This window comes from Bison bison, unplaced genomic scaffold, assembly GCF_000754665.1.
Source record: "Bison bison bison isolate TAMUID 2011002044 unplaced genomic scaffold, Bison_UMD1.0 scf7180017864167, whole genome shotgun sequence".
NCBI classification, from domain to species: domain Eukaryota; kingdom Metazoa; phylum Chordata; class Mammalia; order Artiodactyla; family Bovidae; genus Bison; species Bison bison.
The window spans coordinates 5,357,364-5,383,127 of record NW_011494739.1 but is presented as its reverse complement, the minus strand read 5'-3'; the positions used below and the strand labels follow the sequence as shown (position 1 = coordinate 5,383,127).

The window sequence follows — 25,764 nt, the reverse complement described above, 5'->3', positions numbered from 1 at the left end:
CGAGACTAATGGATGTGAGCGTCCTTTGACTTGGAATGTTAATTGCTCTGCTGTAAAGTTTGACTGAAGACACTTATCTGATAAACCTACAGTGCAACTTGCCCTCACCAGTTCTGTTGGCTTGAGAGAGAGCTGAGCTTAATAAAAGCTGGAATACCTGAAGAAACTAACACAAGTATCTGTTAGATTAGTTCCATGTTTCCCCGCAGAGTGTGTGTGTGGGAGGGGTTATCCTGGGTAGTACAGAGATGATATTTAACTGGTATGCGATGATCAATCTTAATACTTTTAATTCACATTGGAAAATACACACAACTACCAAATTAAGGCTGAGATTTCACAGATACTATAATTTACAAAAAGAGTAGCTTCTTTAAACAGAGATGATTTAAATAAAAGTATTAAATAAAGAATGTACCCACGTGTGGACAAATACGGCAAAAAGCAGTAAGATGGTTCTCAAATGATGGAAGTTTGGAAAGAATAGATCAATTTATGACTATAAGCGTTTGATGAGTTAGCAAAAAAAAGACTATGAAAATCCATCAGTCAGTATATCTGCTCTTCCCGTGTTTCCATTCACACTTTTTCTCCCAATGCATTATGTCTCCATTGACTTCAAATGGCTCCAGGAGGTATAGACAAAGAATACTGTGTTGGTATGTAAAAATAAGTCTACTATTCTTGCCAAGAGTACATGATTTATACTCATAAGGAGGCATTGTTTTTGAAGTAAGGATGTTTTCTCAGTTAATGAATAATATTAAATATCCAAGTAACATCAATTCCACAGGGAAAAGTTTGGGATTATTGCACTGTGGATAGTGCCCTCATGTGGCCTTAAAGTCTAGCTACATTTAAAACCACATTTCTAAGTTACGAGCCTTGAAATATGGCAGACAATGACAGAAGGGACACATGGGAAAAAGAGCAACACAAGAAAATGTGATAATTTGCCATTACCCAATTCTTTCATTGAGTGGAATGGGATACCAATATGGCGGATGAAATGTCTGGTCAACTTTTCAGGAATATTCAGATATCCAACTTATCTAGGATATATTTTTGGTGGTAGTTTGAGTTAAAATGTTAACAAATCAAACAAGACATTTTTATTTTCAGTTTTATTTTTATCAAAACAAAATAATTTAACCATATAAAGAAGGAAATACATTAAACAAACAACCAAGAAGCCAACAGCTTCTTGATTCTGAACAACGGATAGTGTAGTAAGTTCTAAAGAGTTGGCTGCATATATAAGTACTGAGTCATCCTCTAGGGCTCCAAATGACAGAAGCTGATTATTTTCCCTGGCTCTTTTTTCTTTCAGTGGTAAAGTAATACACTCAACATCCTATACTTCAGATTGAATTATGTGTATCCCCACAAACATACAAAGCATGGATGAAAAGGATTGTACAGGGTACAGATCTAGCGCATAGGATTTCTTGGGTCCTGACATCTAGGTTTAATGAGTATCTGGGAAAGAAGAGCAAAAGGCTGTGCTTACAGATTGAGAAATGTAGTGTTTCAAATGCCAAAGAGTCTCCCTCGCAAGCGTTCTGGAGTCACAATTGAAGTGAGAAGAAATACGCAAGCCCTGTTTGCCATGGCTGTAGAAATATGACCTCCATAGAGCCAGGCAGCTCATTTTTTTTTCCTCACCAGATTAAATTATGTCTGGAGATTTGAGCAGCGGTACATTCTGATAATGATGACAGCTTCCATAACTACAAAATCTGCTGCACCAGGCAGATTTTTGTGCAAAATGCAAATTTCTATGCTGGGAGAAAAAATGAATAATGTGGTCATTCTAAGTAATGAATGTAAATGCAAGGAAATACAGTTTGGCATGAGACAGAAATCATTCATCTGTCATGGCAAGATCTGTGGTCACAATGCGATTGTACAAAGCCACACTCCTCATCTGAGCTCTAGAGGAGGGATTTCAGGAGAGGGAAGTTTAACTTGCCCTTAGTTACCCATCATGCTATTGACAGGGTTTTGATTCGAACACAGAAGCACCAATCCCCTGTTTTTTTTTTTTTTTTTTTAGCCTCTTGGAAGATGAACCATAAGTTCTCCTGGGTTGTGAAATGAGGGGTATTAGCTTGGTCCCGAATCTCAAAGGCCATGAGTTGTCTCTATCATGAGGCATGAGTTGTCTCTATCAAGTCTTACAACAAGGAGGCATGAGTTGTCTCCATCATGCCTTACATCAAGGAAGATTCAGGTTGTCCATCAAAAAGCACATGGCATTAAGAGCCACTTAACAGTATAGTTTGCCAAGAGCGGGGGAGTGTGAAACCTCTTTTCTCTATGCATTGTCAACAAGTGAGATCTGGCTGGGTGTAGGTACAGCTGGAGGGGCACACTTGGTGGTGTCTTGAGTATCACAGTTCATGGCATTTGTATACCTCACTCCAAGAGAATAGGAAAGAATTCCAAGTGCACTTTATCTTTGTCTATGACAGCATCCTGGGAGTTATTCTCTGTGGGAGAAGTTGAGACACCCATTGGTTAAGACCCTTACCTCAAGCTACAATGAAATTAACAGCACTGGGAAGAAAGGGGAATCCCTGATTTTTAGACTCCATTTTGCCCTGTTCTAAAATAAATTTGCTTTCCCTTAACCATTCCACAGCACACACTTGTACAGTCATAGCAGCAATGACCAATCAATAATCCTGAAATTTTATTTTTGATAACCCTAACTGGGTTATAGTTCACCAATAATATCCTTAAAATGTACCCCTATAGTTGCAGTTCACTTTAAGAAAATCCTTAAGAACTTGAGAAAATTAAGACTTATAAAATCAGAGATTGTCTGTTGCTTTATAAAAGAATTTTTCATTAAAAAAATATTTACCTTGGGATGATTTTCAAGGACCAAGTCCTCTAGGGTCATTCAAACTACATTTTTAAATTTTTTTTAATCCACTCAAATACAGCTTTTCACAAATTCATGTTGATATGAAGTAAGGTACACTTGTAAACATTGCCACCAACTAGCTTAAAGGACCATCGGAGAGAAGAAAATCGGTGACCTGCTCACCTTTGTATGAGAGGCACAGAGAGTTAGCGATGGAATCAGCATTCTGCCATGTTTGATGGAGCTTGGGATGTGGCAGCCAGCAATGATGGGTTGCAGAAGGATAGAGCTCCCACCTGATTCTCCTGAGGTCGTGCTACTGGGAGCTGTGATGTACTGACCTCAGTACAGTGATGCAGCCAGCAGCTCAGCAACCACCCGGGAAAGAAGGGTCTAGACCATAGTCTTCCCCCCTGACCAGTGCCTCCCAAGACAAAGTAACTAGCTCATCCTACAGATATGCTGGCTTCCTCCTACACCTCCTCCTAGTGTTCTGTCTTTGCTTCTAATTTTTACATCATAAGCCACCATTTAGAAATGGGTTGACTGCACCCCCCTAAACCTGGAACTCTGGGGAAAAAATTAGAAGAGCTTCCCTGAGTCCACATTCTTCAAAAAAATAATAATTGGGTTTAGTTCCCCACATCCCCCTCCCAAACTTCTTGGGTGCAAGACTACTCCTCATGAGGCTCTCCTCCAAGCCACGCTCATGAGAATCGGGGCCCAGAGCAGCATTCAGTGCATCTAGTCATACTCTCTCCTTCCCAGAAGGAGAAAAAGGTGCCGAAAGGGCATAAGTCTTCACCAAGATTCCCTAGCCAGCTCTGCACAAGGTCAGGCCTTCTCTCCCTCTTCCTTCAGGACTCAGAACACTTTGCTAGACCTCTCACTATAGTGGCAAGGATAAATCAAAGGGTAGATAATTACATCACTTTTGTTTGGTTTAGAAAGTACAGGAAGCAAACGCCTAGCCTCCTTCTTATGTTTTCCTTGACTGGACTTGAAATCACTAGGCTATGTCGAAGCACATCTGAAATGACCACAGACATAAGCTAAGTCACTGGGAGAAGCTGACCCTACCACAGAGTTTCTGTATAAATAACCCTTAAATTGGAAACTTCACTTGAAGACTCTTGAAATCTGACCGTCCTTCATCACAGACAAGGACGTATTAAAGCATCTTCATACCGTGCGAGATGTTTTGCATTGCGTTTGAATTATGTCGTAGGAACATCCTTACATCAAAGTGAAGCCAAAAGAGCTGGGCTATAAATTCCAAATGGTACAAAATCATACCAAAAGCAAGTATAAAATTTTATTGAAATGCAGCAGTGTGGATCTCCTGAAGTTTCTCCTCTCCCATTTAAAGAGGAGAAGAGTGTGGTAACTTGGAGGCTTTGCTCACCACTGACGTATATCAGCTATTTTCTTCTGCACAGCGGTGCATGGGCTTGGAATCCTGGGGAATTTTCTCTGTGCTGTTCTGACTTGCACAATACAGAGGCTGATTTAATTTGACAGCAAAGTAACACCAAGCCCCCAAAATAAAATTACCAAGATGTAAAACAGCGTCAAAACTCCAATTAGTTTTGTAACCTTGAAGCTTCTGGAGGAAATCTGAAAGGCTCCCATCACGATGAGCAGGCATCAGTTTAAGCTGCAGAGATTACTAAAATGTAACCCTCTAATTGAAATTGCTCAGAGCACAATATGACAGAGAGAATTGGAGGAAAACAAGTGAATTTTCCCCCTCAAAAATGACTCATTACAGAGACTGTTCTATCAACTTTTAACACAATGTTCCTTTTGCAAGAGCTGGAAAAACCAAGGGTTCCAGAGGTCTCCACAGAAAAGGCACCAGGAATACAAGCGAAACATGCTGTGTCATTGAATCACACGTAAGCATTGACCATGTGTGCAACATTGAGAGACACTCAGTATTTCATCAGATCATAGGCATTTTGAAGTGTATTTACAGCTTCCACTAAGGAGGCAAATTACTGAGCCCAAACTTCAGTTTTGGGAGGAATCCAGAATGAACAGAAGTATCTCACTGCCCAGCTCCTTTGCAGGCTCCCCCAACTTTCCCAAGTACCATTACCCTCTTTGAAGCCAACCCCAAGCTCACTGATGGAGGAGACCTGTCACCTTGACCCTGGTTCAGAAGCAAGTCAATTGTGGCTGTCTGGGTCAATGCCAGTTTCCTGGGTAAGGCAGTGAGGAACCAAAGCAGAGGACGCAGCTAGGAGTCAAGCCACAGTCCTCATGCAGGTCAACCCTGCTTACACTTTGTTTCACTGCCACCTTTGCCCTGCTGGCACCTTGTGAGCAGGGCATCTGGGGAGGAGTGAGGCTGAGCTTGGGTTTCAGAGTGGGTTGGGGACATCTTAGAAAGACCCCCAGATGGCTTTCCTCTCTGTAGGGGCTTCATGAATAGAGTTCATTTCTGCCGCCCACTTGATGGCATCGACTGCAAAGTATCAACCATCTTTGACGACAGACATCATCTTTCTCTGGAAGCGTCAGATTTCTATCACTAACCGATCTTCATCATCGCTGCTGGTGTCGCTGGACTCCACACGAGTTTGCTTTCTCATTCCTTCCAAACTTCTCTTCCTGAGGGTTTTCAAAGAGGCTGCAGGGACCTCCGTGGGCAGCCCTGGGTTAGAAGGGACGGCATCATCCTTTAGAGCCATGAATCCAGTTCCTTGAGATTTCACACTGTCAGGTCCTACCAGAGGGCAGGGGACCAGTCCTTCCCTACACCCACATTGCCCCCCAGAAGGAAAACACGACTTGTGTTTCCCTTCCTCTTGGTGTGAACTAGCTGAAGCTGGTCCTAAAGCTGGTATTTCAAGATGAATTTTTCCAGTGGACCCTGGTGTAACTGAACCTGAAATTCTCTGCCCAGATGAAGGCTTCCCTGTCAAAAGGTTTGGGGACACACCCTCTTCTATCGTTTTTCTGTCTGGAGAGCTTTGTGCGAGAGTCTCCTCTTCACCCTGGCTGTGGTCTTGCGGTTCCACACTGTGAATTCCCAGGGTTGTGTGGCCTGCTCTTGCCCCCAGGGAAGGACAGAAGGCAGCTGCAGAGGTAGCAAGGTCATGGCCGAGAGAGGTTCCTTTGGACACAAAGGAAGAAGGCTCTTGAGCATCTGAGAAAACGCATGGTGTAGGGTCTGCTGAGATGTGCTGCTGGGACGGCAGCAGGTGAGTCTCCAATGATCCCATGTCGAGACCTTTGCTGTGGGCTGGAAGGCTGTCATTAGCCCCCAAGGAGTCAGATGGCAGAGATAAACCTGACCCCACAGCCGTGATTAGAGGACAACCAGCCCCATGCTCGCCAGCAGATGAAATCTCCTGCAATAAAGTGCAAAGGAAAATAAATGGAGGGAAAAAAAGTTAATTGGTATCAAAAAACTTGTGGTCAGAGATGTGGTCCTCATTGAGAACAAGGTCTGGAGGTCCTGATTCTTTACCAAGTGTGAACCTCGATACAATGTTCTCCTCAGTTTCCATTAATAACTAATAGATGCATTAACTCTAGGAGAGTTCCCTGTTGACACACAATAAGCTACTGAGACTGCTCTGTATTTTTATCTGGATTTAAGAAAACTCAATCACTCAGTTATCCAACCAGCTCTGAGCATCCAGTTTTAGATCATTACTTAATGTGTGCTACTCAGTGTGTGTGTATGCTCAGTCCTGTCCGACTCTTTGCGACCCCCTGACTGTAGCCCACCGGACTCCTCTGTTTTGGGGGATTCTCCAGGCAAGAAAACGAGTGGTTTGCCATTTCCTCCTCCAGGGGATCTTCCTGATCCAGGGATCAAACCTGCATCTCCTGCATTGGCAGGTGGGTTCTTTACCACCGCCACCAACTGGGAAGCATCTTTATTCAAGTATGAATTATAAAGGGACTTGGGATTTTTTTTTTTAACCGACTCTGAGATCATCCCAATGGTTCACCGTCCACTTATTCAGCACCATGTTTGAGGCATCTGTTTGCCTCGAGGGGCTTTTTATGCCAGGAAACTTCTCTAGGTGTCCTGAGTGAGTTCCGCCACACTGGACACTAACAAGGAAAAGAGAGGCATAAATCCGGACCACAGATGGGTACAGACAACTCAAAATCACAATTCCCACCTTTGCGATTGGTCTGTCTGTGTCCCCGATGGTTCTTAAGCTTGTGTTAGGACAGAAACTCCTGGAGACGTGTCCGCTCTCCTCTTCCTCTTGCTCTCTGTTCTCAATGCAAACAGATGATTCTGAGGTGACACAAGAGGGCTCCCCTGACGGATTCACACCTGAAGGGGGGGCACACAGATACACACCTGAAATTATAAAATCAGCCAATAGCCACTTCCCAGGTGTTGACCCATGTCTTCGATACCAGCTCCGAGCTCATCAACTGCGTCCTACATGGGATGTCCACCAACTCGATTTACCTTGAATCAGTTCACATTGTAAATAAAATGTCTCCACTTCTGCTAAGGAGAGAGATGGAAAAACCAATTCCTAAGGTAGAAAAATCCTTTGATTACAGATTTTAATAAATATTTCATATGGATCTTTTTTTTTTTTTTCATTAGAGTCATCTTCCTTGCCACATTGGTTAATTTTGGATTGGCTTGAATTCTGTGGTCATTCAACTGAGGCCAGAGTAGAAATATTGAGAAAGGAAATTTCCCTGTTATGTTGGATGTCTTGATCTCCACCAGAGCACTGACAGCAGGAGGGTGATGGGTTTTTGTGTTGCTGTTGTTTTGTGGTGGTTTTTGTGATGAGTGTGGGAAGAGGGGCAACGAAGACATGGTCTTGACGGTCCCCACCAAATATCATCTCCCTTTCAAGGGAACCTTACTCTCTCTTCCATCTTATTATTTTGGCCTGGGATATAGGTCAGAAGGATCATGGAACTTCAGAGCATGTAGATCCCATCATGAGAGCAGAGCAGAAAAGCATTCTATAAGGACTGTGTTGCCAGAGAAAAGGGTTTAAACCACTTTTCAGTTTATGAACTTTAAAAAAACTTTGTGTGCTGCAGTCCATGGGGTCGCAAAGAGTCGGATGTGACTAGGTGACTGAACAACAGCAGCATAGCTGGTTTACAATTTTGTGCCAATCTCTGCTGTACAGCACAGTGACCCAGTTATACATGTGTGCGTGCTAAGTCACTTCAGTCATGTTCGGCTCTCTGCAACCCTATGGCCCATAGCCGGCCAGGCTCCTCTGCCCATGGGATTCTCCAGGCAAGAATACTGGAGTGGGTTGCCATGCCCTCCTCCAGGGGATCTTCCTGACCCAAGCATCAAACTTGCGTCTCTTATGTCTCCTGCATTGGCAGGCGGGTTCTTTACCACAGAGCCACCTGGGAAGCCCTAGCCATATATAGACGTTCTTTTTTATATTCTTTTCCATTATAGTTTATCATAGGATATTGAGTGTAGTAGAGCTCCATGTGCTCTACAGTAGGACCTTGTAGTTTACACCTGCTAATCCCAAACTTCCAGTCCTTCCTTCCCCTACCCAGTCCCCCCTTGTCAATCTACTTTTAAACCTGCTTTTATTTTGATTAACATTACACATGCACAGGGTTTTTTTTTTTTTTTTTTTTTAAGTTGTCTTTCTACTTAAGAAAAACAGCCGACCCACTCATTTTTTCCCACTTGGGATTCCTTTCATGTTTATCTCCTTTTCTCCTAAGGACAAGCATGTAGCATTACTTTAGATTCCCCTTTTCCACTTGGGAGAGCAGCTGATGATATCATGAGGGGAGAGGCGGGTTTAGAACCCTCATCCACAAGCCTCATTACCCCCACCCGTGGGCACACATCCCTCCCCTCTCTCCTCTCTTCAGTTATATGTTATATGACTATGCTGTCAAGATTTTGTTGGGGATATGCAATGTTTACATCATTATGTTCAGGAACATGCTTTTCACCACCAAGTCAGATGGTGTACTGTGATTACATTGCCTTTCTTGCCAACACTGTTTTTCCTGAAATTAATCATTATTTTGTCTTCTTCTTCTGCCTAGTTTTTTGCACGAATTTATTACCAAAACCACCTCCCATTTCCTTCCCAATTGTCTTTTATTTCATTTTATTCATTCATTTCATTGCCTTGGAAACATCTCACTCAGAACTTTCTGACCTATTCCCAGTGGACCACTGCTCACTAGGCCCAAAGTGGGGCTGAGCCAATGCATCTCCCTACACCTCCATCCTAACAGTTTTTTTCACCTCTGGTTCCTGGACCCCCTCCCCCCCCACCACACACACACACACATACTTCTTTTTCCTGGGTTTTCTCTCTTTGTGTTCTTTCCTAATGCAAAACTTCCGGCAATTTCATGAGAAAGGATGAAATAAAATTCTTTAGACTTTTACTAGCGGCTTGTCTGATAGCTATCTGAATTAAAATTCATCTTCCTTCAGAACTGAAGATGTGGCTCCACAGAGCTCTAGCTGTTGAGAAGTCTGGAGCCAACATGATTTACTGTTCCCAATCCTTTGGAGGAAACGGTTTTGTTTTTCTCTCTGGAAACTCCTAAGCTCCTTTTTACGAGAGTATCACTATGGTCCTGCATCTATTTCCATTCGTTGTCTGTACACTTTCAATGGGTCCTTTCAATCTGAACCATGTCTTTATGTTTTACAAAAATATATTATTTCTTTGATATATTTTTTCCTTATGTTTTTTATTTTTTAGCTAGAACTGCTCTTACTAGGTTATTAGACCTCTTGAGTTAACCCTCTATTTTTCTTTTCTTTCCTATTTTCTTTTTCTTTTTCTTTTCTTTTGGGGGAATTCCTTCAACTTTCTATTCCAACTTACAAGTGTCTATGTCTGTTGTTGTTGCTCAGCTGCTGAGTCGTGTCTGACTATTTGTAATCCCACAGACTGCAGCATGCCAGGCCTCCCTGTCCTTCACTATCTCCCAGAGTTTGCTCAAACTCATGTCCATCGAGTCAGTGACGCCATCCAACCATCTCATCCTCTGTCGCCACCCTCTCCTCTTGCCCTCAATCTTTCCCAGCACCAGAGTCTTTTCCAATGAGTTGGCTCTTCACATCAAGTGGCCAAAGTAGTGGAGCTTCAGCTTCAGCATCAGTCTTCCTTAAAGGTTGGATTGATATGTCTGTATCATGTTTTTAATTTCCAAGAGCCCCCTCTTGGAATAATTATTTCAAGATTATTAATTATTCCAATGATTAATAATAATAGTTAATATTATTATTAATTATTATTATTGTCCCTTCTTTATAGCATCCTGTTACTACTTCATGGCTCCAGCATCTTCTCACCTGTCTCAGGCAAGATGTTGCCATTGCTGTCATTGCTGAAACTTGCCTGTCCCTACACTGTCTATCTTCTAGGTTCCTTTGTTTCTGTTTGCTTTTATCTCTTTCATATTTAAAGGCTTCCCTGAGATATCCAGCAATCTATCTGCCCATGTTTTAGAAATAGGTACTGAAAAGCTGGCTAGAAACTCTACAAATGTAAAGTGTCCATTGTGGACCTCCCTGCAGGGTTATCTTGTTGCCTTGTTGACGTGGAAAACCCTGAAGTCATCCACTTTGGGTCTCCACACAGGCTAGTCGACTTTTGCAGAAGGAGTTCTCTGATGTTCTGCCTGGAAATTGTAAGGCAGGTGTCAGCATTCTGTAGTCCGAATTGGGATTGGGCAGGGAGGGGCTCAGCATCCAGTGCCAACCTTTGGTTAAACCCTCTGTTTTCAACCTAGTCCTCTTGCTCCCCAGCATTTTGTAGGGTCTCCAGAGACTAAGCCCCAAGCATTATTTGGGAGTGAAAATGAAGGATGTGACCAGGGTCTGAGAATCAGTGGTGGGGTGGAGGTTTCCGCGGGGTGGGGAGTGGTCAACCAACACTCCTGTTTTCAGTCCCACCTGGTACCATGAATTTCTTAATATTCTTGACTTGACCACTGTTAAATCAGGATGAAGTTCGCTTGGGTCTGCTACTCAGTGACCATTCAGCCTCTGCATTCTAATTCCCACAACCATGGCACTATTTCTTCTCTGGTTACCTAGTGCCCATAGGCCTGGACATTCTAAACACATTCCTCAATAATTTCTGGGTTTTTAGGGGAAAGTGGAAGAAAGTGAACATGCTCTCTCCTCCATCTTGAACCCAAAGGAACAGATCCACTTTTTATACCTCCAGGACAGGTCACAAGATAACCTGAACGCACTAATCTTGAGCAAATCAGCTTGAACATCTATCCAAGTTGCAATGATTTGGCAAAGGAAATTGTAATTTTCCCTTTAATACAATCTTTACTTGAGCACCACAATACCACAGTCATCTAAAGACATAGCACCAGGATTTTGGTATTTCATTCATCCACTCAACAAACATGTTTTGGGCTCCTCCAAGGACCAGGCACCATGTTCAACCCTAAGGAATCAGAGAACAAGACCAAGATGCCCTGGTTCTTATGAGACTTTGCTCCAACAAGGAAGAGAAACAGAGGCATGTAAGATAATTGAGGTTGTGATGGGGGTCAAGAAGGAAAGAAATGAGGGGTGACTACTCCAGGGAGGACCAATACAGAGGAGGCTATGACAGAGATGCAGTAAACAGGGAAGGGAGAACGATACTGAGAGTGATAATAAACAGAGTATTATAGAGAGTAGCAGTATCCAAGGGGCAGATTACAGAGAGTAACTGGGGTGGGACAGTTAACTGGCTTGCCTAGTAGAAGAAGGTATCTCTGATAAGGTGCCACCTGAAATGAGATCTTCAGGATCAGGAAGAACCAGCAGCCCTCAAAGGCCATTCCAGACAAAAGAGAAACAGAGGCAGGGGACCTGCAGTGGGATGGAGCTCAGAGGATGGACCCAGTGGAAGGAGGCTTTGCTGGAAGCACAGTGGAGAGCAGGGGGCTCAGGTCTTGTAGGATGCAAGAAGCCCTGGGAAAGGATTAGATTTTATTCACCATTCATTGTGAAGAAACCAGTGTTTCCATCAAGAAGTCTACATCCTCTAAAGATGCACATGGTTACTATACAGAGACTGAATTAGAGGAGAGGGCATTGCGGTGGGAAAACCAGTTACAAGGTTCCCAGGGTCATCTAGGGGATGGGGGGATGGCATGTCTAGGGCAGTGGGGAGAGAAATGGAGAACATAGACTTGAGATCATTTTCATTCTCATCTATGAAAAACCACCCAAAGACAATAATGATGAAAGACGTTTCTAGAGTCCCAGGCCCACGCGCCTCACTCTAAGTGGATTAAGCCATGCCCCTACAGTGACAAAACCATCAGGCAATTCATTCAATTCAATGAAGAGTAAAAACCAATTAGTATAGAGAAAATAATCAGATTGGTCAAGCATCTTCTCAGCAGGTTGTTTGGGTTTTTAAGCTTAACGAAAAGGCCATGTGTGCCTTTGACCAATAACTTCTGACTCATCAGAGAAAGCGAGAGGAGAAAATCCATTGATTTAATTTGCTTGTGACCTACAGTCTTACAGAGAAAAGAGAGTTATCTTTAATCATTGTGAAAAATGCCCAAATAATGTCACTAAAGTGTGTTAAATGAATTGAGATTCTTGGGAAAGGACAGCATCCTTGCTTTTAGATGGATGGCCCATTTCAAAAACTTTTCAGGTCCAATGTTAAAGCACAGAACAGGGTCCTGTTTATGTTCTGGCATCATTCTATGAATCACTTCATACACCTTCAGAAATTGTGGATTTCTATGTCCTATGGCAATCTTTGCAGATTCAACCGCTCTTATGCAATCATCAGCATCTTATTATTAGAGAACTCATGTCTCATCACTTCTGTTCCCCTCCCCATTAACGGCTGCATGTTTAATAATTTCCCTCAGAAATAACATGCTTCCCTGGTGGCTCAGACAGTAAAGCATCTGCCCACAATGCGGAAGACCCAGGTTCGATTCCTGGGTCAGGAAGATCCCCTGGAGAAGGAAATGGCAATCTACTCCAGCACTCTTGCCTGGAAAATCCCATGGACGGAGGAGCCTGATAGGCTACAGTCCATGGGGTCGCAAAGAGTCGGACAAGACTGAGCGACTTCACTTTCACTTTCAGAAATAACTGCCGAACCACATGGAGAGAGGAAGAGACTGCTTAGTGTGACAACAAATTTAAATTTAGCCATCTTGAAACAGCAATAGGAAACTGTAAATAATTAGAAGGAAAATGGAATGAAGAAATGACACCATGAAACTTACAGCTTAACTGGTGAGACCCTTAATGCCAAGCCTCCTGCCAGCTATGTCATGGCGAGGCCATATTAAAATGCTAATAGACATATTACTCAAATATCATTATCTTGAAATGTAAGAAATTCAATGCTTTTTCATCAGTTGCCCCAAACCACCCCAAACCTCCATGAATTTACAGTCCAAAGATGATGAATTATAAGAAAGGAGTAAAAAGGAGTCTTCCACGTGGGCCTCGTTAAGTAAACTGTAAGTGTCAACAAGATCCCAGGAGTAATCACCAGACTACTAATTTATATGATACGAAATTGTTTACAAGCATCCCTGCCACTGAAAGATGCACAATGGGCTAGCATTTAAAATTTGCGATTACTTCAGGAAAGCTGGGCAGAGCTCTAAATGGAGTCACTATGTGGGCAATTATTTGCTCATCCAAATACTAGTTGAGCACATTTTTTTGAGTCCATATTTTTGTTTTGTGTTGTGGTTGCTTTTTAAACTTGAAAAAATATTTATTTTTGGCTACACCGGGTCCTCACTGCTGCACTTGGGCTTTCTCTAGTTGCAGTGAGCAAGGGCTACTCTTTGTTGAAGTGACTTCTCCTTTTGGGGTGGCTTCTCTTGTTGGGGGGGCTTCTCTTGTTGCAGAGCACAAACTGTAAGCACCAAGGCTCAGTACTTGTGGTTCACAGGCTTAGTTGCTCTGTGGAATGTGGAATCTTTCCAGACCAGGGATCAAACCCATGTCCCCTGCACTGGCAGGAGGATTCTTATCCACTGTACCACCAGGAAAGTCCTTGAGTCCCTATTTCTTGAGCTATTTATGAGTCCATATAATTGTGCCTAAATATTTATTACTGACCACAGTCAACACTCTGCCAGGAACTGCGCTGAACACAGGCAGTTTGTTCAGTGACCAAGGCAGACACCTTTATGGAAATGACAGTCTAATGGCGGAGAAGTTCAGCCAGCAAATCATTACACCAAAAAATGATCTACAAATAACAAATGCTAGAAAAGATGTGGAGAAAAGGGAACCCGTCTGCACTTGTCAGTTGAAATATGAATTGGTGCAGCCACTCAGAAGAACATTGTGGAGGTTCCTTAAAAAACTAAAAGTATAGCTACCATATGATCCAGCAATCCCACTCCTGAGCATATATATCCAGAGAAAACCATAGTTCAAAAGGATACATACACCCCAAGCAGAGTTCATTGCAGAGCTGTTTATAATAGCTAAGACATGGAAGCAACCTAAATGTTCATCAAAAGATGAACGGATAAAGATGATGTGGTATATATGTACAATGGAATACTACTCAGCCATAAAAAAGAACAAAATAATGCCATATGCAGCAACATGGATGGACCTAGAGATTATCATACTAAATGAAGTCAGTCAGAAAGAGAAAGAAAAATACCATATGATATCACATATATGCAGAATCTAAAATATGACACAAATGAATTTGTCTACAAAACATAAACAGAGTCACAGACAGAGATCAGACTTGTGGTTGCCAAGCGGGGGCGGGGGGACTCGGAGGATGGATGGATTGGGAGTTTGCAATTAGCAGCTGCAAACTATTATATACAGGATAGATAAACAACAAGGGCCTACTGTGCAGCACAGAGAACTATATCCAATATCCTGTAACAAATCATAATGGAAAAGAATGTGAAGAAATATTTCAAAATATAAAATTTCAATTAAAAAAATCACCAAGTAGGTGTAGCAAATGCTAGAAGGAAAAAGCAGAGGGTGCGATAAGATGGTACAAGGGGGTCCTGACCCCACCTGTATCCATGAACAGGAGTAAAACCATGCATGCTGTAAAACTGTTAACCCACACTACCTGTTTAGGGCTGGTTTTCTCTCTACCTAGTCTGAATCATTCATTTAAGTAGTTATTCAACCAATAGTTTTAAGGCTCTCAGATTGAACTAAAATTTTTTGCAAGCAAATCCATTCGTTTCTGCCATTCTATTACAATTTCTGTTTGTAAGGAACTCCAGAGAAGAAAAAAGTACAGCTGAAAATGATGGAAGGAAGAAGATTTATTTGCAGGCAGAGGCTGGGGACATTCATTCCAATCAGAAAATGATCAGAAGTGGGTGGGCCGTGGGTGATAGGGAGCAAGTAGTGCTCGATTCTAGTTCCATAGATGGACAGGGACTGGAGAGAGAGAACCAGGAAAAGGTATTTATCCAGAGCAACCCTGGGCACTTTTGTGCTATCCCAATGCAATCTTTGGAAAGTTGGCCTCTAACTAATCACAAATGAATCTTTTATTCAGAAACACTTTCCTCGTGGCTCTCATCTCTTTTCTATTCCTCTGATGAAAGGCAATCAGGACAAGAAATCTTCCTGCACAGAAATTCTTTACCTAAACTATGTTTAGTGGAAATTGCTGTTTAAAATCGTGCTTGAAGTTAACAGTTGGATCCTGTCCAGACAACGAGAGTGACTTTATAATGGAGATTGAAAATAGAATGATGAAACCGTGTCAGGAAAAGAGATGATCAAAGAAATGGCCACCTGAGACTTTAAATGCTGAGACTAAATGCAATCCATCCACTCTCCGTATCGTTATTTTAAAAGTTTCCTGTTGCTAAATGCAATTGTCTACAAAGGTCCCTTCCCCAGGACCTAACTGATACACTCACGATGGCTTCTCATCTTTCCTTGAGATTTACACCTTGGAAGGAAGGAGAAATTACTCTGTTTCAGCAATTCCAGAGCTTGGCGACTTAACTATTAATAATAGCTTTAGGGAAAGAATGAATACTTCTCTATTAATTCTAATGAGAAAAGATGTAGGAAAGTCATTAGCTCCTGTCAGAGGAGGAGAGTGAAGGCTAAGTGGGAGAACAGCCCAGGAGAGACCCCTCCTCTGCCTTCCAAATTCTTTCGGATGCTCTGGAACATGCTGAGGACTCTTTTGAGAACAGAAGGGGAGAAGGTTGCTGGCCTGAGGCCCTGAATCACAAAAAGAAACTGCTACAGAAAACCAGGAAAAAAGGCACAGTCACCCTTTATTCTGGGGACGTATTCAAGCCTCTTCATTCAGTGTTTGGAAATTGGCCCTTTTATGTGAGTGTAATTAGGAAGAGTTTTTACTTGAGAAACCACCTGTAATCATGGCCATGTCTACACCTCTGTTCCTGAGATGAAAGCAAAGCATTTTGATCACATTCTCCATTCAGATATTTTCTTCCAACTCTGCGAACAGGGTTGGTTTGAAATCTTGCCGTGACATTAAAGCTTGGTCGTGTATAGAGTTCAACAATGTTCCTTCAGGAAGCAAGACAGATGCCTTCGGGATAAAGACAAGTAATGAAAGCAACTCAGGAACACTCTTGGAAAAGCTTTTCTGAACAGCTCCTGAAGAAAATGTGTCTAATGGGTCAAAGACAGTGGTTTTCAGCCAGAGGTGATGTCTAGGGACTTTCTCCAATGCGTGGTACACAGGACAGACCCCCATCCCATTCTGGATGGCCCCAACCCCAAAGGTCAACAGGGTCACGACTGGGAAACCCTGGTTGAAACCAAAAATCATAAACTCAAAAGCTACAGGGCCAGATCAGTAACAGAAACGAGGGCTGTGGATGAAGAAGAAGGACTGGCCCAGCCTCAAGGGCCAGGCTGCCCCTCAACGCCCCACTCACAGACACCAGCAAGGACCAAGAGGCAAATTTGCTGGAGCTATCAGTTTTTCATGAGAAACCAGAAATCTGAGCTCCATGGTTCCCTTTTAAACACTGATAAATTAATTTTCAAACCACATCACTGTGCTAACCAACCTATCTGTGGCCTGAATGCTGCCAAGAGAGGCCAACGAGTGACCCTTTGTTGGGGAAGAGGTTCGGGGGCACCAAGGATGAAGGCAAGGCTTTAGTCTCCACTCAGCCTCTGCTCTTTTGCAGAAGCAAAGTTTCTTTTAAAAAATACTGTCAAAAAGATATTTATGGGAGAGTAATCCTGTTTTTGAAAAGTAATTTAGTAGTGTCTTATAAAATGAAATTTATAATTATAAAACGTGCCTTGATCCAGCAACTGCTCTCTGGGAAATTGAGCAAGAATATTTACTGCAGCAATAGCTGTGGTAGGAAAAGCAATAGCAATCAACAGGAACATCCATCAATGAAGGAAGAGTTGAATAAATAAATTATGGTACAGCTATACTGTGGGATTTTTGTGCCATTATTAAAATGATCTATCCATCAATCTGTAATATATGCTAGAGTTACATACAAGGTGTATTAAGAAGAAAAGAGTTGTAGATGACTGAATATGGTGTGATCTCTTATTTTGTGTAAACAACAAAATAAAGTGTCTGTCCATATTTTTATGTATGTAGAGAAATGCGTGATGGTGCATCAACCCAACTCTGGCAGCCTCTAGGGCTCATGAGGCTGGGGATTGTCAAATTTTCCTTGCATATGTCAGTGTTGCTTTCTTTGTTGCAATAAGTATGGTATGGTTTTATTAGTCTGAAAGAAAAATTAGAGGCCAATAATGACATTGGCTTTAAAACTCAGACTGAAAGTCATGAGGAAAAACTCCAGATTGTGCAGGGCAAATCATTTCTATCAGAACAAGGAAGACCATCATACTCTCATAACAATAGGTCGTTTCTTAGGCAGAGGAAAGGTTGAGAGACACACAAAAGGAAAAGAAAAATATATTTTTCCATCTTTTAATCAAATCTGAAGTACTTCTGTTCTATCATTTTTTTGTATGAAATTTTGCTACTTCCAAGTAATCATTTTCCAATCTCTTTTTTTTTTCCCAGAAACCACTTTTCTCTATGGTTTAAATTTCTCTTCTCCTTCTCTGATGAAAAGCAATCAGTTTGAGAACACTTCACTTACCACTTTCTCCAAAAAAACATATTTAGTGGGAAAGTATGCTTAAAATCTTTTGGTAAGTTGAAACTTCAAATCATCCTCAGACAAAAAGAGAATGCCTTAAAATAAAGAGAGGACAAATTGTGGGGAAGAAGGAAAATGAAATGAAGAACAAAAAAACCCAGCTAATATTATTTGAATTATTTAGTGCCAAAATTGAATCAAGAGAACCTACTTTAGAGATCATTACTTTCAAACTTTCTTAACTCTAAATGAAAATTGTAGCAGAAAAAAAAGAAGTTCAGGCTTTTGGAATATAATTGATGTGTTTAGGCAATTGCCTCATCATTTCTTAAGATTTACACCCTTAGAAGGAGGTGTTATCCTTGTTTCAGCGATTCCGTAAGCAATATTACTTAACTAATGGCTTTAGGAAAAGAATATCTCCCCATTAAATCTGACAGGAAAAATAATGGTACGGAGCCATTAGCTCTAGTCAGAGGCGGAGAGGGAGTTGGTGGGTGAGGGAACCCTGGAGTTCAGGCTGCCATTTTGTTTCTCTCAGGGAAACATTTGGAGGTGATTTGTGACAAAGGGAGCAGGTCAGGAGAGACATGAAGTAAACCAACCCCCACCCCCCATCTCCACCAGTCCCAGTTCACTCATGACTAACAGAAGTTGAAAGGGTGAAAAGATAAAAACAATTCAAATATACTTAATTTCAGAGAACTACATCACCATCCTCATATAATATTGAGCTATTCCACCTTTTCAATAGGATTCAGTAAACCTTTTATTTCAGGAAGTACCTGTCAGAGAAGTTCTCTTTACCTTTCTTTTTTTTTTTCAATGAAAGATAGCTGCTTTGATAATGTTTGCCTCAGAAGAATTTTTCCTAAACTATGTTAATGGGAAAAAAAATCAGTTAAAATATTTCAGTCACTTAAAAGCTTAGGTATGGACAGAAAATTCAAAAGAAAAGATTCCAGTGAGAAAGAAAGCATAGAAGTGCCTCCTTCACCCTGGAATTAAATAAGGGTTTATTGTCAATGATTTAAGCAGCTCAATTCCGCCTCACTGATGTAGTGTACACGTAGCTGAAGAGAGGAAAATTAAGACATAATTACATAAAGATTGGTATTGTGGTAAATGCCACAGAGGAGATGGGTTATGAATCATGGCACGAGGACACCTAATTAGGCTTGAGAGGAAGTGACCAGCCTGAGGAATCAAGATGTCACCTTGCAGAACCATCCAAGGGTTGAACTGCATCTGTGGATCGCCTTGGGTGGTATAGTCATTTCGACAATATTGATTCTTCCGACCCAAGAACACAGTGTCTGCTTCCGTTTCTCTCATCGGTGTCTTATAGTTTTCAGAGTGCAGGTCTTCTGCCTCCTTTGGTAGGTTTATTCCCAAGTATTTTATTCTTTCTGATGAGATGGTAAATGGGACTGTTTCCTTAATTTCTCTTTCTGATCTTTCATTCTTAGTTTATGGAATTGCAACAGGTTTCTGTGCATTGATTTTGTATCTTGAAACTTGACCAAACCCTGCTCTCATTCTCAGGATTCTCTATGTATGGTGTCATGTCATCTGCAGACACGGACAGTTTTACTTCTTTTCCAATCTGGATTCCTTTCTTCCTCCTCTGATTACTGTGGCTAGGACTTCCAAAACTGTGTTGAATGAAAGTGATGAGAACGGACATCCTTGTTTCGTTTCCGATCTTAGAACTTTCAGCTTTTCACCACTGAGTGTGATGTTAGCTGTGGGCTTGTCATGTGTGGCCTTTATTTTGTTGAGGTAGGTTCCCTCTGTTCTGGAAAGGAATAGTATGAAACCTCAGCTGGGTTCTTCAGAGAGAATATAGTTGAAAGACCCACCAGAGGGACAGAAAAATACATTTACTAAATCCCACTCCATGCCAGAGTATTTCTCTCTCCTAATGCAATTTTCTAAGCAATCATATGTTTTCCTTCAGAAACTACTCTTAGCGGTACTTACTTCTCTTCTTTGATGAAAGGCAATCAATTTAAGATTTCCCTCTCAGAGATATTTTTTTTCCCTGAAAGATGTTGAGTGGAAAGCTGTGTTTAAAATCAACCCTGAAGTTGCAAGTTTGTTCCCAGACCATAAGTATGTACCTAAAATTTAGAGAGCCACTGTGGGCATGAGGTGAAGGAGAAAAAAAAAATACAATTACTGAAAATACTATTTGGAATCTGTAACACCGAGATGGAAATCAAAAGTATATCCTCTTTGAATTATGATTCTCAATGTTTCTTTATGAGCCTATAAAATGAGGCTGCAAAAGACTGTCCATTTATTGAAATACAATTGAGATATTTGAGAAGCTCAATTCGTCCTCAAGATTTGCATTCTTAAAAAGAAGAAATTGATCCATTTCAATGATAATAGCTGAGAAGAAAGAGCATTTGTTTTCTCCTTCATTAATCCTGATAAGGGGGGAAATGGACTAATTTCTAACTAGAAACAAAAGCAAGAAAGAAAATATTGGCATTGGCCTCAATCCATTTTGGTTTTCCAATCACTTTAGGAAAGAAACATTATAAGTTTAGCCTCTGTGAAAAGATAATATCCAGGGAGAATCTCTGTCTTCCCTCAAACCTAAAATGCAGTAAAATCAATAAGACAAGAAACCCCGGAAACAAAACGAGAGAACATTTTTCTGTTTTTGTAACGTGTTTAGATACTACATCGCATGTGCTACTCGGGCATTTTGTCTTTCTCCAGAACACCTGCCTTTACCTTTTTTGAGGAAAGGCAAGTATTTAGAAAGCTGAAAACTTCCTCTCACTCAGATATTTCTTCTAAACAACATTAGTGAAGGAGTCAGTGTAAAATATTTCACTAATGTGAAATTCCGTACCCAGAATTCAACAGCATTTCTTAAACTCTATTATAGAGGAGCAAGGGGACTGGGAGAAAAGGAAAGGAATAAAAGCAACTCAAAAGACTCTTTGAAAACTTTTCAGACCAAAATTTACTCAAGAATGTATGCTTTCAACCCGATTTCCTAAGTGTGGTTTTCTCAATAATGAAAGAAACTCAACCGGGCGGACTTTGCCCATAATGGAAGGACTTTCAACTTGGCTTCAGCTTTTCTCAAGATTTCCACCTCAAAAGAAAAGAGCCCTCCTGCGACTGCAATTCCGTAGCAAAGAGACTCAAGGAGTGTGTTTTGAGCAAAAGCCTCGATGTGGTTTCTATGGATGCTGGAGGAAAATAAAGGGGGACAGTCATGAGTTCTTTCAGCTGAAGCAGGAAATAAAATATCAAGGGTTGACTCTGCCCTGTGGTGAAGAGGCTCCAACCTCAAGGTTACGTGGAACTTGGAAGCGCGTGTAACAAAGGGGAAAGAGTACTAACAGGAAGAGATGGACCCAATTCTTTTAGAATCCTAGGAAGTCAGTCTTTTGTCCTCCCAGCAGCTTTAGAAATTCTGGCTTTTATAACGGGAAACTTAAATTACAGGATTTTTTTTTTTTTTGAACTTCAGAAACTCTCCCAGTCTTGGAGTCACAGACTTTGTCTTCCTCTACATATAATCAGTCTGGTTAAAAATGCCCTGGAAATGTAAAACCTCAGTTACACAACTGAAAGCGTTCTTGGAAGTACAGATAGGACTCCTAAAGCAACATGAAGGAGAAAGAGAAAATAAAAAGGCAAGAATATCCCTCCATAGAAATAAATGTATTAATGCTCATGCTGCGAAATTCATTAAGAAATTTGATTTCTAGATTTTTAAGAACAGCAATTGACGTATTAGAACCATGGAGAAAGTCAAGGCTTTCAAGCATATAAGAAATCTTTACATCATTCCTTGAAGATTTCTCCTCCATCACCCACAAAGGGTATCTGTTTCGCAAGTCAAGAGCACTATAGGAAGGGAGATCCAGATCTTACAGAAAGTGGGAGATGCTTCTAACTGTTGCCTGGAAAGGAGTAGAAATAATGTCGGGAATCCAGAAAATTCCACGTGGGGAAGAGGTAAGGAATGGAGTGGGAGACGAGACTTGGAGCAGATACAAAATTCTGCACTATATACAAAGGCGAAGGGGCTGGGGAAAAAAACAGAATTTAAAATAGGCAAAACTGGCTACAGGGAGAGAAGACAATCTTTACAAACTCCTGTCTTCCAGCAGTCCCTGGAATCCCCCCTGGGGGTGGTCCCCGGCAGGGTTGGGATTGGGGCACCTGTGCACCTGACCACACATCTGGCCCCTGGTTATTTTCTTTCTTTCTTTTCTAAGTCTACTGAATTAGTTACAATATTACTTCTGTTTTATGCTTTGTTTTTTTGGCTCAGAGGCATATGGGATCTTCGCTTCCAGGTCTGGGATTGAACCGCACCCCCTGCATTGGAAGCCGAAGTCTTAAACACTGGTCCCCCAGGGAAGTCCCCTTGGTTATTTTCTTGAATCAAAGACAGCTGGGTCGATAAGACGACCACTCCCCTCCAAAATTTTCTCCTCCTAAAAGTCCCAGAGTCTGTTTAAAACGCCCGGAGAAAGAAAGGACAACTCATCACATATGTAGAGCAAGGTCCAATAAAAGGAGATTAAAGAAGGAGGTGGGGTGGAACCCAGAAACGTCAGCAGTCATCATCGAAAATTTATTCAGGAAATCTTGACTTCTGTTTAAAATATGTTATTACTAAATTCAAATCAGAAAAAAGAATACATGGCTTAAATTATCATGGAGTAAACTAACTTAAGGGTTTTGAAATAAAGTAGTTTACACGTTTTCTGTGAATGCTGACAGAAAAATAATGAGAAAATTGCATGAATATCCATCAAAGAATGAGGGCTAGAAGCACAAAGAGTGGTTCTCTTGGCTTTCTCAGTCAGACCCCTCGTGAAAATCTAAAAAGAGGGGGAAAAAAAAGTCAGCGTGGGGAGAGCAGAAGAAAGATGTGAAGTGGACTGAGCCCCAGAGGATGCTGGTACCCAGAGAGACAGGATGATGGCAGACTGCCATGGAGGGAAATCATAAGGGTGAACATCTCAGAAACTTTCTGCCCCTTCAAGGAGTTTTCAACTTCTTTAGGCAAAAGCAACCTTCAAAACTTCTATCTTGAGAAATGATTAGTCTACCTGATCTCAAATATTTCTCTCCCACAGAGGAAAACAAGCCTGACCATTTTCCTTGCAGAATAGCCTCCAACCCTGTATATTCACTGTGAGTGTCTGCCAAGTATACTTCATTATTATGAAAGTTCTCTCAGGGAAAGAAATCCATACCCAGTGTCTAATAAATACAAGAGGTGGGGAGGGCAGGAGGAAATGAAATAGCATGCAGGAGACGATAAAATTTAGGTTTTAGTATAGAGATATACCGTGTCTAGAAGGTTGAGACTCGCCCCTGATTACAGCTTCTGAGTGTATTTTCTTAGCCAGAACTGACAGATTTGATGCCGCCTCCCGCATGGATTTTTCGAAAAGAAAACTAAGCCCTTTCCTTCCAGGGTTTGGCTTGGAAAAGAGAGAAAGTGAAGGTGGCCTGTCCTCACTAGTGGAGTAACACAGCCTGGAGGATGCCTGCCCCTGCCACTGACCTCATTTGGGGTCCAGGTGACTTGCTGAGTGGCCTCAGGCCACAGGAAGAAAAGCCTTATCCAGGGGAAGGAGCCAGAAGGCAGAGATGGACAGAGACACAAAGGGAAGGAGAGAAAGAGAGAGACAGCAAAAAGAACCAGTTGCAGGGCAAATGGGGAGATGCATGTGCCCAGGTGACCCAGAACAGGTGATCCGACCAGCTGACCCTGGTCTGAGTCTGAACAACAGACAGCCCAGAAGCCAACCCATCTGCAAAAAAAGGTGGTGCCCTGTGCCCCCCCAGCCTGGGCATGGAGGACAGGGCACCGCCACACTGATCAAGTTGCAGAAGTGGAATTAGATTTGAAAGAACGGTCAGGTGCGTTTTCAAGTACATGGAGCCCCCCTCCTGCAGGATGGTAGAGGCTGGAAACGGTGGTCTGAGGGCCTCAGGGAAGGGTAGTAGATGAAACGGGATGCCGAGTTAAACCTGAACGTCAGGTCAACAATGGATCATTTGTAACATAAGTGTATCCTATTGCCAAGCTTGGGGGCATACTTATGCTAATATATATAACACACACATACGGATGTGTATATATATGTATGTGTGTTTGTGTGTGTGTGTGTTTAGGGGCTTCCCTGATGATACAGTGGTAAAGAATCCGTCTCCCAATGCAGGAGACGTGGGTTTGATCCTTGGGTCAGGAAGATCCCCTGGAAGAGAAAATGGTAACCCACTCTAGTATTCCTGCCTGGGAAATCCAATGAACAGAGGACCCTGACGGGCTACAGTCCATGGGGTTGCAAAAGAGTTGGACATGACTTAGCAACTAAAAAACAACAACAATATATATATCAGTTCACTTCAGTTCAGTCGCTCAGTCGTATCCGACTCTTTCTGACCCCATGAATCGCAGCACGCCAGGCCTCCCTGTCCGTCACCAACTCCTGGAGTTCACTCAAACTCATGTCCATTGAGTTGGTGATGCCATCCAGCCATCTCATCCTCTGTCGTCCCCTTCTCCTTCTGCTCCCAATCCCTCCCAGCATCAGAGTCTTTTCCAATGAGTCAACTCTTCACATGAGGTGGCCAAAGTACTGGAGTTTCAGCTTTAGCATCAGTCCTTCCAATGAACACTCAGGACTGATCTCCTTTAGGATGGACTGGTTGGATCTCCTTGCAGTCCAAGGGACTCTAAAGAGTCTTCTCCAACACCACAGATCAAAAGCATCAATTCTTCGACACTCAGCTTTCTTCACAGTCCAACTCTCACATCCACACATGACCACTGGAAAAACTATTGCCTTAACTAGACGGACCTTTGTTGGCAAAGTAATGTCTTTGCTTTTGAATATGCTCTCTAGGTTGGTCATAACTTTCCTTCCAAGGAGTAAGCGTCTTTTAATTTCATGGCTGCAATCACCATCTGCAGTGATTTTGGAGTCCAAAAAAATAAAGTCTGACACTGTTTCCACTGTTTCCCCATCTATTTGCCATGAAGTGATGGGACCAGATGCCATGATCTTCATTTTCTGAATGTTGAGCTTTAAGCCAACTTTTCACTCTCCTCTTTTACTTTCATCAAGAGGCTTTTTAGTTCCTCTTCACCTTCTGCCATAAGGGTGGTGTCATCTGCATATCTGAGGTTATTGATATTTCTCCCAGCAATCTTGATTCCAGCTTGTGCTTCTTCCAGCCCAGCGTTTCTCATGATGTACTCTGCATAGAAGTTAAATAAGCAGAGTGACAATATACAGCCTTGACATACTCCTTTTCCTATTTGGAACAAGTCTGTTGTTCAATGTCCAGTTCTAACTGTTGCTTCCTGACCTGCATACAAATTTCTCAAGAGGCAGGTCAGGTGGTCTGGTATTCCCATCTCTTTCAGAATTTTCCACAGTTTATTGTGATCCACACAGTCAAAGGCTTTGGCATAGTCAATAAAGCAGAAATACATGTTTTTCTGGAACTCTCTTGCTTTTTCCATGATCCAGCCGATGTTGGCAATTTGATCTCTGGTTCCTCTGACTTTTCTAAAATCAGCTTGAACATCTGGAAGCTCACAGTTCACGTATTGCTGAAGCCTGGCTTGGAGAATTTTGAGCATTACTTTACTAGCGTGTGAGATGAGTGCAATTGTGCAGTAGTTTGAGCATTCTTAGGCATTGCCTTTCTTTGGGATTGGAATGAAAACTGACCTTTTCCAGTCCTGTGGCCACTGCTAAATTTTCCAAATTTGCTGGCATAGTGAGTGCAGC

At 41.9% G+C, this 25,764-nt stretch overlaps 1 protein-coding gene across 1 annotated transcript in view; it reads right to left on the bottom strand.

Moving 5' to 3' along the window:
- Positions 1-1,109: 1,109 nt before the first annotated feature.
- Positions 1,110-25,764, bottom strand: part of ZNF831 (zinc finger protein 831) — a 93,006-nt gene continuing 68,351 nt past the window's right edge. Inside the window, exons 6-7 of the mRNA XM_010841907.1 lie at positions 7,018-7,178; positions 1,110-6,231 (exon numbers count right to left, since the gene is read on the bottom strand). Of these exons, the coding sequence (XP_010840209.1) occupies positions 5,395-6,231; positions 7,018-7,178 (998 nt within the window). The 3' untranslated portion in view covers positions 1,110-5,394. The remainder of the gene's footprint in view (positions 6,232-7,017; positions 7,179-25,764) is intronic.